The 15,239-nt window shown below is 37.8% G+C and overlaps 1 protein-coding gene across 1 annotated transcript in view; it reads right to left on the bottom strand.

The window, feature by feature from the left end:
- The window catches only part of ERC2 (ELKS/RAB6-interacting/CAST family member 2), a 982,831-nt gene that overhangs the window by 480,364 nt on the left and 487,228 nt on the right, over positions 1–15,239 (bottom strand). Inside the window, exon 13 of the mRNA XM_053669554.1 lies at positions 12,212–12,405. Coding sequence (XP_053525529.1) covers positions 12,212–12,405 — 194 coding nt within the window. The remainder of the gene's footprint in view (positions 1–12,211; positions 12,406–15,239) is intronic.

Below are 15,239 nucleotides of genomic sequence, written 5' to 3'. Positions count from 1 at the left end.
TCCCAGCTATTCATTATTATAACCAACTCATTCTCTCCACGGTAATTATCTGCGAGCAACATATCATGCTGTCCTTGGAACCATCAAACTGACATATGATTAAATAACAGAGGGCTCTGAAGTTAAATTTAAAACCACTCTCTTACACTTCAACTCACACATCACATCAAGATCTGTCCAGCCATGGGAATATTCCGGTTGATCAACACCGAAGACCAGTGAGACGCTATTCCGTTACTTCATGTTCCCATCTGAGGAAGGTAATGGTTATGTTCTCAAAACTTTCTAAAGATATTTTTCCAGGGCATACAGAAAAATTTTGCAAAGCAATTCCCTATATGAAGTTCTGCCCTTGCCTACATTAAAATATCTTAAGAGTCACTTATGTTCACTGTTACGTCTTTACGACTATGTGTGGGGTCTCAAGAAATAGTATATTTATTCAACACACTGAGAATCACACACTTTTCAACTTTCATGGAAAAAATTATGGTAAAGCATAAGTTATTGTGCACTCAGTTCTGTGTGTAGCGATAAGAATAACGCTTGAATTAGCAATGTCACCAATTAGAAAACAAACTGAAAGAGAAGGTCGATGGGCAAGCGGAGTTAAAACATTAGTCTCACTGCTCTTGGACTCAAAAAAAAGGAGCAACAAGAGGTTCTTCAATGGAAAATTTGTTTTCATTCCCCATCTTACTCTACAGTTCTAGAATTAAAGTTTTTCTACAAAAGTAATTCTGCATGACCCGCCTTCATTTTTGCAGATGTGATTTACAAAAAAACAACATTTTGCATCCCCAGTAAAATAGTTGCACCCAAAGCAAAATCAGTCATGTTATCCTTTCCAATTCTATTCTATTTTCACCTATATAGTATTCATTGAATTTAGAGTAAATTCAAATCATCAGAACTTTTTACAAAGAAAATATCTAAAGCCTTTGCTAGATATACCAACAACACAGTATTTTCTTTAGAGACACACACAGTACTCACTCATTTTTAAATTGGTCCCCAGAATGTAGGCTTTGCAAAAATGCTACATTATGCAGTGTGAAAACTCCACCCACCTCTACCCAACATGGAGGAAAGCCCCAGACACTAGTTGGATAGGTTTCCCTACAACGTGATCTGGTATTGTGGATAATGAAGTGATAGAATTCACATTTCATAAGAAAAGTCATATAAAGGAAATAAGATATTATTTTTCTAGAAAGTGATTTATAATAATTCTGAGAAACTATTTTTTCAAATTCCTTCCCCTTCTCAACATTTACAGAAAAGGCTAACATATCTTGAGAGATTTACTATTTGCTGATATTCATCCATATGGTACTACCAACCAAAAGCCAGGGGTAGTGGAGGAATAGGGAGAAAATGGTTTTGAAAAACTACAGATGAATGGTTAATTGTACCAACTTGGTATCTTTCATTCTGAAGCCAAGCCTTATTAGGCCAACCTCTAACTATCTCTTGATTGTGCTGAGTTGTTCTCACTTGTTTGATCAGATTTACACTTTGAGAGTGGTTTTACTCGTCTCTGAGGAACCTCAGCAACATACTGCTCCACAAAGCATTTCAGCTGCAATACAAAGTACGTTCCTTCCATCCTGCTCTCCATCCTAGAGGGTACAGATAGAGTGCCAGAGCAACACTAAAAAGTAAAAATAATACAAAGCATAAGGCCCCAGTTCTACAAATTGGAGCTACCTCAGCAAAACGCTAGCCGTGGCAAGTCCCACCAAGGCCAGGTCGGAAAGGTGTAAGAACCAACCCCTGGCTACACCTCAAAGTTAAAAACCATCTCTAAATATAGAACATACTTCATGTTTGCAGGAGCTGTAAATCAGGGAAAACAACATTTTTCCATCCCCAATAAAATATTTGCACCCAAAGCAAAATCAACTGATTTCTGGCTTTCTACCAGTTCTGCTTGGGCATAAAATTTTCTGACACTTCACCAGAAATGTCAGCATTAGTATAAGACAGCTTTAAAGAGGGAAATGATTGTCTGACCTATGGATAACCCCCTCAACCCCAACAGGAAAAGGAGGTTTAAAAAACACCTGAAACCCAGTTTTTCCAGTTATTAGTGTAAGTGGGAAAAACTATTTTCTTAGTGGCCAAATCCTTCCTTATAGGAAGTGTTAGTCTTTGAATTCAGTGAGGGGAGGGGTCATGTCTTTTTTACCATTATATTCCCAACACCCCACACTGAACCTTGAATGGAGAATTTCAATGCATAGTTGAGAAAAGAGAGAAAAGGGTGGAAGGGGGAGGGAAAGAAAAGGAAGGAAGGAGGGAGCACAGGAGGGAGGGAAAAAAGTTAGAAGGGAAGCAGGAAAGGAGAAAGGAAGGAAGGAGGGAGGAAAGAGAGAGGGAAAAAAGAGAAACTTTAGAAGGAGATCTTTTCTCCACTCCTTTATTTGTGTTTTTACTTTTCTTACAGGGATCTAGTAAAGGGTGAGATGAACTAATGGAAGTACCTGTCTCTGATAATCATTTACTCAACAACATTCAGAGGTATGACTGTCACCTCCAATGTGAGGTTTCTGCATCAAGCTAGAGGCCCATCCAAACTCAAGGGGCCTACTTTCTACTAGGAGACATGGTACGCTAACTAACTACCTTAATTTGAGGCAGGGTATGACACAGTGAGGGGGGAGAGGGGTCAGATAGAGCACTGAGGACATCAAGGGGGGAGAAATTGCTTCTGCTTGGGGGTTCTAGAGGAGGCGTGGTGTTGGCTGTTCTACCAGGGCTCGCCCTGGAGGGGCAGCGTCTGGGTACAAGGAGCCAGCTCAGGCTGGGAGGTGGGGTGGGGGGCAGGCATGAATCTCATGGTATCTCCTCAAAATGCTTCATGGAATATATTCTGTGAACAACATATCTGGGAAACAGACAACTGAACACAAGTGCACAGGTTTCACAACTGCAGGCCTTCCCAGAGTTTTTACTGTCACCTGGAGCCAAACAGGCAAGAGATTCAATCTGTACATTAGAAAGAACTGGCTTTCGGGGGGAAATCATCAAATCCTTCACTTACATTCTGTATCACCTTGAGCAAAATATTTATTTTCTATGAACTTCAGTTTCCTCTTCTCTAATACAGAAGAAATGACATTCCAATGTCATGCAAAGGTTATGAGAAGTGCTACCATAAGTGATTAATTCAGTGCTTACACTTAATCTGCACTGTAATTGCTGCTACTGCTATTTCTGCTATTTCTATTAGTGGTAGCACGAGTGTGCATCGTGAATACTAAAAAAAGAATGTAATATGCAGGATTTCTTAAACAGTTTCACCAGCTTTTCACCAGCATATATGTTTAGCCTAGCACACAGTAGGTACTCACTATGTATTTGGAGGACATGGAGCCAAGAACAGACCCTACAAAGAGCAAACTGCAGGATAGCAGGGGATGTTCTGGGCAAGATGGTTTTCATTACTTCTTTGGCCAACAGGCCTCTGAGTTCTGGGAGGAGTGATGTCATCTTTTGCTAGAATGAGGGATTGAGAGCACAGTGCTCAGCTTTGGGGAAACATCACAAAGAGTTTATTTTGGTAGAAGTGTTTGAAGAACTGAAACAATGAGCTCACGCCGGCTGCCAGGTGCCAGTCTGCTTGCTGGAGAGATGCACCAGGCCTGTCACTAAATCCCCTCCTAGGATACATGCAGCGAGGATCCCAGGAAGTCTGCTCCAACAACAGCTCCTTCCTCTCCAAGAGGGGACACTGAGGCACGAAGAAGCAGCTGACCCAGGATCCAAAGCAAACTGAAGGATGAGAGAGCCCTGGAGAGGCCTGAGACTTCTGGTTTTACTTGGTTGATTCTCTGACAGGATTTTGAACTGATTCCCAAAGGATCCTTTTTTTTTTAAGTCAAGTGCTGCATGCATTTATCTAGACAACTTCATTTGTCATAAGTCACACACTAATCTTGCAAATAGTTCCTAGAAATGAGCACACTTCACATAAACCCTCCCCCTTAGTACAATGCTGAGTCCTGTTCAGCTTCTCCACTTTCCCACTGGTTTGTGTGTAAAGAGATTCTTGACAGAAGTAGTTTTCTACGGAGAGAACCTATACAGGTTTAGATTATGACATTTGCATTTTACCAAACACAATTCTTCATATCTGCTCACCAAAATTTAAGCTAGAGTGTCTACATAGAATTTGAAAAGGAAATGAGGCCATTTAAAAAAAGTAGAGGAGAGAATTTCCCATGGAATCCACTGCACATAGAACAGACCCAAGAGCTAGGGAAGTTTTCAAAGTTCAGATTAGGTGACAGGGAGGTACCAAGAAGACTACAAACTTCTATGGTAAGAAATACCAGGCATCATTTTTTTAATATATGATATATATATATATATGACTATGTATCTACAAACATGTATTTGCATGTATGGACACACAAATATATGTATCTTATTTGTGAGCCATATGAAGAAAGTGCTTGGGCTATAGACTCTATATTCAACCAATTGTTACATTTCATTTCATTTTAACTGGTAAACCTGGAAGTGGTTGGGAAAAAAAGCATAGTTAGCTCTGGAAACTTGTCAAAGCTCAAGAAAGCTTCCAGGACTCTACAAACCTTTTTGTTTCCAAGAGAGCAGGGCTGCCCAATTCCTTCTACACTGAAAGTATAACTAGAGACTGTTTACCAGGATTGTACATTCTCTCCATCATGTGCACTTGAGGCAGGAAGTTAAATGATATTACAGTTATCTGAATCTTGGTTTGGGCACTACATAAAGTCACCTGATGAGGCTTGGCCTGAACATTTTACCAAACCAAATCAGTACATCTGGCTCCTTGTCCAGAAAATCCCCTCTAACCTACAACTGCTCCCAGCCCTACCCTGGCATCCTGTCTTCTAAGAGTCAGAGTTCGTGTTGATTTACTGTGAAACAAGAAAAAGCTAAATGCTGCATAAGACAGTTCCTGGAGAAACACATACACACACACCTACACATACAGTAAAAGGCCTGTAGACAACTTCTGAAAGCCTAGGCAGGAAGCCTGATACGTTAGAGGGAAAGGGGCCCCCGGTCTCAAGGACTGCAATATCAACAGGTGCAGACTAGGAGTAGCAAAGGGAAGGCAAAGGAGTGAGAAAATGAAAAAGACAGGCAAGGAGAAAAACTTAAAGCTTCATTAAATGAGCAGATCCAAAACTTAAAGGAAAGGTTTGGATGCCATGTGGCCAAGCCTTTCCACCCCCACCCACACGGTGCTCTACTGTGTCTACACACAGAGGCACCAGAAAGTGATTTCACAGTCACTAGGTTTCTGATGAGAGCAGTCCTCCAGGGCTGTTTTTAGTCTCTATTTGGGAGTCGGTTTGGGGGACTGTGGAGAACCAGCTTCCTTCAGTGTGATGAAGTTCAAGGCAGTTCCTATGGCACACCCCGTGTGATAGGTGGGAAGGGCAGAGAAGGGGTTTCATTTTCCAGGACTAAGAGCCACAGGGGTTGGGAGCGGGCGGTGGGACATACTGGTGTGTGGGTTGGAGGTGGCATTTGGAAATTGTTTGCTGCTGGTGTAATGCACTGGTCTAGTGGTTTAGGTGCTGAGCAGTGGACAGGACAGAGAGGTGCAGACCTAAGCAAAGAAAAGAAAATAATATAGCATACCTCTCAAAGGAGCAACTACTTTGGCCACCAACTTAATATGAGTCTTTTTTTTTTAAGTCTAGGCAGCCCAAATAATACAATGAGCATCTTTCAGTAAACACATTGATTCAATGATAAAGAAATCACTAGATATTCCTATTTATTATCGAAAAGGGAAGACTTGCTTCAATTAAAGGAAAACTAGTTGTTGAGTTTAGTCCTCATCTTAGATGAATCTAACTTGGGACGTGTTTCCGAACAAAATGTCTATTGGGGTGCGCATAGTCCATACTGAATCTAGTTTTACATTTGGGCCCATATGCTATGCCCTAGATAATTAAAGTATGTCTTATAGCTAATAAAAATAAAGTTAAAAAGTTAAAAACCAAAACAATGACAGGAAATAACATGTGTGTACAATATGTTACTAACACACTGATAATTTTCAAAAGTGACTTTAAAAAAGTATTATAAATCTTTCAAACAACACTGATTTATTAAGCGAAAAGTCTGAATGGTTTGCACTATTAAATTTAGCTTTTAAGTTGCTATGTCCCAGGCAAATCTTTTGTTTTCCTGGAGAACAAAAATGCAAATTTAGTATCTTGCATTTTGTTTTTTTCCACTGCTCCATATTTTATCATCATGCAGTCGATTTTGCACTAGGAAGTTTCCTTGACGATTTCTCTTATTGATTTTTATAATCCAGGAATAGAAGGTATCAAATAATCCAACAGTGATTTATTTTCATCTTCTTTTTGCCTTTTCCCACTTATACAGCCTTCTCATAAAACAAACCTTCTCTAGGCATGGAATGAAATTTTTTTAAAAAGTGGCGGCCAGAGGAAAGTCATTTCAGAAATGTGTTTGCTGAACAAGTGCAAGCAATAAATTGAGCTTAGGAGAGAAAGGTGGTTAGAAGAAAAACTGAAAATACTAACCTGAAAGTCAAGCTGAGTGGAGCGAGGGTGAAAGCAGCAATTTGGAGGATAAGCAGAAAGAAAAGGGAATAGCGAAAGAGAATAAAAGGAAGGAAACGCATTAGTTTTAAACATACAGCCAACAGATGTAATATTAGCAGGTTTTATAACCAAATGAAGGACTTTTATCTGACATTACCCCAAGAAGTCCCAGCACACACCGTAAGCTGTTATATTAAATGTGATACATTAGACACCGGTATCTGCTATCATATGCGTAATCACAACAAGCACTGATGTGAACCAGAGGGGTGCCCTGGAAACTCGGTGGCAGAATTTGCCCTTTCCTAGAGGAATATTTATAAAGTTCCTATCTGTGCTCATATAAAACTTTATTATTTAATAAAATGAAATAAAAATTACTGAGGTATTAGAGCTGGCAGTAAGCACTGATGTCAGATTTTATTTAAACCAGTAAGTTGGATGGTTATATCCCTTGAGATATTTTTCCTTCATCCCTGAAAACCTGAAGGAGTTGAGCAATTTGACTTTCTGTTCAAAGATTTCCATTTTAGATGCTCGCGGAGCACTGTACCTAGCCATGATCAAAGACCCCACGCACAGGGCTTCCGGGAAGGGGCCATCTGCCCAGCAGCCTCCGGAAAAAGGACAGAGTAACTTCCAAAGCTGAAAGTAATTTTTTTCACTTGTGAAAATGAGACTCATGCTTCATCACTGAAAATATCCAGATGCTTGATAACTTATTTGTATAAAAATATTTAACATGACCTTCTAATCAGTCAAAGCAATAAAGTCTCTAATGCCAAGCAAAAACTAAAAGCAAAAAATCGTGATTCTCTTCAGGCTACCTCGGGAGCACACCGTGGACACTCATTTTGTTAACCTATAAAAAAGCCATTTGCAACAAAGTGGAGAAACAAATATTTTACCAGCCATGTACTCAGTGGGACTCTACCATGCTATACTATTCAGAAGTAGCTTTAAGCTTTTCACATGGGAAGGAAAAACAAAACAAACCCTCAGGAGAAAGCTTAAACATGAACATTTCAAATGAAAACAGCATTTAGTATAGTGATAAAAATCAAAGAGAAAATTGAAGATTAAACACACGGTGAAAGAATTTTCCTTGTAACTGAAATCCCCCTCCAGAGTGTTTTGTAATTATGAATGTGCGACTGATCAAAAATAAGATTTGGGCCAGGCCATGGTTATTGTGGGGACACTGGTGATGCTGGCCCCAGCTGCTGTTTTAAATCCTTCTGGATCATGCTGAGATTCATAGCCAAACTTTAGGGAGTCCTGAACTGAAATAGCAAACAAACATTTAAGATTTACTTGCCTTTTTTCAAGGGTTCCTAATTTTCAACAAATTCCCAAAGGATCCATGGTATCCACCACTTTTCCCCCAAGAGGTACCCACAGATGGTGTAAAACCATTAGCCACTTTTTTTAAGCAATTCCTTCAAATATATTAATGAACATGAATGAAAATTACTTAGCAAGATGGATTTATATCAAAACAAATCAAAGTGGTATCAAGTTTCTTCCACACACCATGAGACTTCTAGAACATACTATCACAATTTTTTAAATGAAGCTTAACTTTACATTTTGTGAAAAGAGTTCTGAAAGGCATTAAAGACATTATGTCAGCACATTATTTTAAAAATTCAGGAGGAAAAATAACAGTGTGTTTCTCAACCTTAGATAAGGCACTTTTAGGCATCTAAAATGATTTCTCAATGTCCAAATGTCTGGTGGCATTAGTCCCAATCCAGTTAATGAAGTGCTACCTTGTTTTCTATTCTGATGTTATGCCTTAGAAGTAGAACCCCAGGGAGCCCCCCTCCTCTCCACAGTAGAGAGGGATATGATCAAGGGCTTGATTTGGGCATTCCCTGTCCTTTAGACAAACACCAACAAGCCCCCTAACATATTTAAGATAATTACATGAAAGGTCACCTGACCGATTCCCCTCCATGAGTCAGATGCCAGAAATCAACTGGCAGCAGACCCTGTTTGACAGACTCTGTTAACCTCTCTCTTTCCCCAAAGGTACCAAAAGATTAATTCTGAAACTCTTAAATAAAACTCAGAGATTTTGATGGGCAATGGTACAGAAAGACCGCATATTTCACGGTCTCTAATGTTTAATTTGCTATTCAATTATGTAGCCTAGGTGATATCTGGCACGGGTGATCGAATAAAAACTTCAGCTTGATTTGGACCAATTCTCCAGGGCTTGCTCAAGGCCCCCCCCGCCCCCCCCCCCTTGTATCACACTTCCCCACAGAAGCCTGCATTCCAAGGCAGAAGCTCCCTGCTGAACCATCAGGATCAAGTGCAAGAGTTTACAGACGGATGCACATGGGGACCACACTGCAGCAATATGCACTTTGAAAAGCAAACTCTTTTAAATTGATGAAAAACATCATTCATGTGAAATTTAAGAGGTAAATGCATCCATGTAAGTGCCAGGCATGTACTATTTGCAATATACACATTATGGGGAAAATTTAAAAATGGGAAGATTAACAGAATAGAAAGCAAACATGAATTGCCCTCTGAGAGAGAAGCAGGCCAGGGTCAGTGTCGTTTTAGTTTTTCTGAATGCTATACCTCTTGTTGCACATGACTGAAGTTCTGGAATATTTTAGAGGACCAGCTGCTTTTAAAAAGAACTCTTTCTACTCTGGTAGGTCATATTACAGACCAGAGACCACAAATTTATTTCAAGTTCAATTTTTTGGTTTTCAAAATCACAAACTTAATTGCAAACACTCCTCCATGACTCCAAAATGGAGATATATGTCACATTGCTAAGAAATCTTTAGTTCCCAACATTGTGAGGTATTAATTTCGTAGTTTCAGGCAGCAAATAGAGATACTGCCCAATTTGAAAAGGGCTGCCTGACAAGCCAAGGAAGACATTTCGGTCAAAATATCCATGAAGTCCAGCAGATAAGGCTTCAGAAATGCAGGCCAAGGCTGCACTCTCCTTTTCCCAAGAAATTTCCCCTCTTGATCTCTAGCCCCAACTCCTCAGGGGCCTAGGCTGGGGCTGGGGCTCAGACATTTCCCAGACTGTTGTTCTGCTGCTGGACCCAAGACACAGGCAGGCAGAGAACTGGGACAGAGTCAAGTCCCACCACACGCTTTATGAATTACAGTGCCTGGGAGGCATCAGCTTTAAGGAGAGGCAAAGGCAGAGATAAAGAAAATGTGCAGAAAGTACATAAAGATAAATGCTTGTAAAAATCACTGTTGTTTTAATGCACTCCATATTGAGGAAATAAAAATGTGAATATTCTTGATGATTTAATGGCAAGAGCATCCAGCTAAGACCTCTTTGTCCAACTACACAATTATGCTATTTTATGCAAATATTTATAGTAGCTGATACTAATTTTCAATTACAGTTCTGGAGAGCTGGTTGAGTGCAGAAAAATGCTTTCTCAATGTGGGACACAGCTCTTTCCCTCATGAAAGCTGATACAGTTGAAGCAGATCTCTTGGGTCACAGCTACAGCGGCTCCCTGCTGGCTGAGCGACTATCTGGTGCTCCACGTATTTTCTCATCTGTCAGACTTGGGTTCAAAGCCAGACTTGATTCTTATAAACTCTACAACTTTGAGGAAGTTACCTAATTTGTATCAAATCATAGTTTTCTCATCTATAACGTAGGGATGGGTTGTGGGTAAGATTAAACAATATATAGTAATTGATACACTGCCAGCATAGACTATATATAACCTATCACTATGATTCTAATGGCTATTAGTAATATCACCAGTATTGCTCTCTGAGGCACCTCGGTAGCTCGCTGCTTCTCACAGCGGTGGACTGCGTTACAGTTTTGTCTCTTTCTGACCACAGGACCAGCCCAGAGGACTGTTTTATCTTTCAGAATCTCAGTTTTTTCACCAATAAAAGAGACATAATCACAACTTCCCTGTAATCTTATACCAGCTTTTTAAGAAAATGTTTATCCTAAAATATAGTTCCAAAATAGCCATGTGGATATATCTAAAATTAACAGTGTTTTTAAGAACTGGTAGGCTAGCAGAACATTACCACATTTTAAAAATTAAAATGAAGCTCTTCAAATATTTTCATTTGTATACTTAACTCAGGAAAAATATTGGTTTAATTGCTAAAACTGATCACATGCAATAAAAATCAGATTATCCAATTAATGCTAAGATTTTTAAATGATTATAAATTGATTTGGGGTTTGAATATATTAAATACTATATTTTAAAATGTTGGGCCCTAGCTGGTATGACTCATTGGATTGAGCACGCACCTGTGAACCAAAAGGTCGCAGGTTGGATTCCTGGTCAGGGCACATGCCTGGGTTGCAGGATGGTCCTTGGTTGAGGGTGTGAGAGAGGCAACATATCGATGTTTCTCTCACACATGTTTCTCTTACTCTCTTTCTCACTACCTTCCCCTCTTTCTAAAAATAAATAAACAAAATCTTTTTTAAATGTCAAAATGTTATTGAGAACTAATTTATCCATTTAATATGGAGCTACTTAATACTGAGAATTTGTTTTAGCATTCAGCTTTTCGTGATGATATAACTGGCCCACCTTACCCTGGGAATTGGTACCTGCAAAGTATGATACATTTTAACAGGTTGTCAGAGATTCACTTCTAACAAGATTCAAGGTCACAGAGCTTGCGTGAAGCAGAGGCAAAACCTGAACCCAGGTCTTTCTGTTGCTAAAGCCTGTGATCTTTCCAAAAAGCCATAGAGAGCTATGCTGCATATATCTTCAAGTCCTTTAGGCCCTCACAAGTGTCTTGATCAGAGCTGGCAAACATTCATTGATTTATTCAAAACTGGGCTGATCTCTTCCATATGTAGAGAATCTAGGAAGGACAAATTCTTCCTTATTACTGAACCAACAAGGAATCTTGAAAGGTTAAGGAGTTATGTAAAATTATTCAGAAATTCTTCCTTCTTTGAAAAGTAGAAAAAACACTAATAGAAAGCTTATTTTTAGAGTCCATACTGTACATAAATACAATATGGATATGATTTATCTAAAAATCTACATAATCTGGAATCCCAATACAACCCTCTTTGTTTTTAGACAGAATTGGTTGTCAGGTAAGCCTGTCTTAGACCCTTTACAAACATATTTATTTATCAAATGTCACAAGGTCCTTCTAAAAAACAAATCCCAAGATGGATCTGTTGTGTGCCAGAAAACACTGGAGGGACATGAACTCCTCATCCTTTCCCCTATCTAGAATAAATTCCCAACTACTGTATAATTCTCTATATTCTTTGCTTGAGAAAAACCTTAACCACAAATATTTATCTTTGATAGGAGAAAAAAACTCTGAGATTTCAGGTATTCGAAGCCTTAACTTCTCACACATTTTGCTGGCACCAATGCTAGACTATTATTTTCTTAAACACTTAAGTACATAAGCCATCAAAAGATAAGCCAATTGCCTTCTGAATATCCCACAGAAACACAACATCATCCTAATAGGCCATATTCCTCATACCTAATGGATTTCCAATTTGAAACATGAACGTGCCTCCTGAATCCACTGTGACCTGAGATGGGCAACTAAGCAATTAGTGTTCACTCACTGTTGACAGTCCACAACATGACTGCAAAATTTACCTCTCAAGTTCTGCAATCTTCTTGTCTTTGTCATTCTTTTCATTCTCCACCTCCTTGAGGATCTCCAGCAACCGGTCAACTTCTGCTTGGGCCTTGCCACATTCATCACGGTAATAAGATGCCTCTTTATCGAGCTGTTTTATTCGGTCTGCAAACTCGGGGTTCATCCTGGAGTCATCTTCAATATTATGAGCCTTCAACATTACATTTTTAAAGAATGTAGTTAACACAATAATTTAGAATAAAAGACAGTGCAGTCACCAATGGCCCAGAAATTAACTTTGAAGGAAAAAAAATAATAATCACCAAGAATTATGGGTATACTGTCAGTTAAAAGGCAAGATAGAAAAACTGCACATTCCAGCTACCATAGAAAAAGGTTGGTTTTAAATTATATTACAATTTCATTGGAGAGTTTCTGCTATTGTCGCTATTTTGTTGTTCCATTAAGTGTTTCTACTTTTTACTTTTTTTCTTGCCAAAAATTCAGGGATGATGAAGGCAGAGACCGTGAAGTCTTCCTGGTCATTTGTGAAGCAGAACTAAGACAAATCATCTCATGGTTAAGAAGATGATTCATACCAACAGCTTCCTTTTCCATTACCAGAGAAACCGAGATAAAACAGCACTAAATTATTTTTCTAAGAACCATCAAGGGCATATATAAAACCAGGTAACATATAAGAGACATGTTGACTGATCATGGCACATTTCATCCCACTGAGAAATTTCAGCAGAAGATGTTTGAAAGGAAGACTTGGAAGTGAGTAAGGGCTTTCCAGCTAACAGTCATACCCATAAATTCTTGTGCTATTGATTAAAGTTAACCTGAACCAGGAGGAGGTTGAGCTAATTCATGAACAAGCACACATATGAGAATCTGCAAACACATGCATGAGGGGTGTCAGCATTACACACAAGAACAGACACAGCAACAACATAGCAACAACACTGCAGAATCATTTGCAGCCAAAGTATTTGTGGTTTTGTGTGTGTAAGACTGTGTTATGTATTTTTTTCCCTAAATAAACTTTTGGCTGAAATATTCCCAGATAGATGGAAATAACACTGCACTGCAACGTTTTGCCTACCCCATGTTTCCCATTATTCCTAATTGAGTTCTTCAAAGAGCAGGCAGGGAGAAAACAAGTAGTTTAACAACAGTGCACATTCAACATAGAAAGTTCAGAGAAGCCATTTATGTATGTATATCCAACATCCATGTGTAAAATGAAAAAAATGTTAACAATTTATTAGGACTAAAGTTGTTCTGCTGTCTTGCTATAGAGAGCAAATAAATGCTTGTTGTGTTTTTAGATACCTTTTTTTTAATTTCAGGGAAAAAACAAGGCAAGCAAGCTACAGCTACTGTGGGGTCAAATGAATCATGCATGGTTAGAAAATACTACTGTTAAAAGGCTGACAATCTTTGCAATTATTTAGTAAAAAAATCAAAAATTAGTATAAATAAAAATAAATTTCTTTATGACAAAATAATCATTTTAGGATAGCATTTTGCATGTAACATATTATTTAAGCATGAGGATAGAAGGAGAATAATTTGTTTTTACTCTTTTTAAGATTTTCTTATTCAAGAAAAAACTCAACTATGCAAAAGATCTTTGGAAAATATAACAATATTTTCAACATATTATCAGATACTGGTTTACCCCCTTTTACCAATATTTCTCAGGAAAGTTATCTTTCAATTTACTTACTATGTACACTGGTTTTCATTATAATAGGTAGTAAACAGTTTCAATATAATTAAAATAATCTGAAAAAGTACTAAGCTAATATGTCCTTAAGAATTTATTCATCTAATAATTTTATTTTAATTGTAGTAATAAATATTTTCATTTAAGCTCCTATTTAAAATGTAGAGCAGATATTCTATTTTAAAAGAAAATATTCTATATAACTAATTCTATTTGTGATGATAAGAATCAATTCATTACTCTTATAACAGCAAAACCATTAAAAGTACAGTTTTTAAATTGCTAGAAAATAAGAAAACCAAAATTCTCATGTTAATTCTCTTCCACTTGTATACTATCTTATCATTATTTTACAGAGGCTAAAAACTTTTCATGATATTTTTCTCAAACTATCCAAACAATAACATTAAGAGCTTTAAAAAATAATTAATAAACTGAGGTGTGAGCCACTAGAAACACTCAAATAAGTGAATTAATATTTTTATTGGTTTATTCTGACAAGTTAAAATGCCTTTCTTCACTCAGATTTAAAGATTCACAAGGAGCTAGAAGTCAGCCACTGTGATTTATTTTGGTTATTTTTATACTTCAGATTATTATTATCACAATTTTTAATAAGTGGGTAGAGGATTACTAGTTACAAGACCTAGATTCATCAATGGGGCTTGTTATACAGCTAAGTAAATAGGTCTATTTAATTTTCATTGATAAGATATTAGATACACCCTAAAAAAGCCTCCCTGCTAGGTTTACAGAGAAAGCTGCTGGTTACAGGTTTATGAGCACATTCCTTATTTTAGCTTCTTAAAGAGAAGATAATAATCCAAAGCTAGCTTTCAACTTGGGGGTGAAATTAGATAGGCTGGTAGTCTTTTCAACCCAAAAAGTAGGTGTGGTTAAAGGACTCATGAGATGTTTGAGGAACAGAAAACTGAGGAAAAAAGATGCCTAAATGTAGATCACCATTGGCCTCATGTGGTGCTAAAGTTGATTGTTATTAAAATAAAGACCATAGTTAAGTTTACAGCTGGACAGGTGTCTGTTAGATAATATACATTGATGTTAATGATTCTCCTTTTTAAAGGAATAGATAACCTCGAAACTATCTTTGAGTTAAATATATCTATCCATCTCTATATCAATATCTACTGATTTCTGGGCAAAATAATTTCTATCAAACCACCTTCAATATTGGTACTATAATTTTTGGAGAAGTATTTAAATAAAGGTGAAAATAGATAGTATTTAAAATTATTTAAGTTAGTAGAAAGCTGTAAGAAAGTGTCACAGAAAGATGGGAGAGTAACAGC

This window comes from Artibeus jamaicensis, unplaced genomic scaffold (assembly GCF_021234435.1).
Source record: "Artibeus jamaicensis isolate MK-2021 breed Jamaican fruit bat unplaced genomic scaffold, CSHL_Jam_final contig_519, whole genome shotgun sequence".
Taxonomy (NCBI): Eukaryota; Metazoa; Chordata; class Mammalia; order Chiroptera; family Phyllostomidae; genus Artibeus; species Artibeus jamaicensis.
Note: the sequence above shows the minus strand (reverse complement) of the source record. Positions and strands in the feature narration are given on the sequence as shown.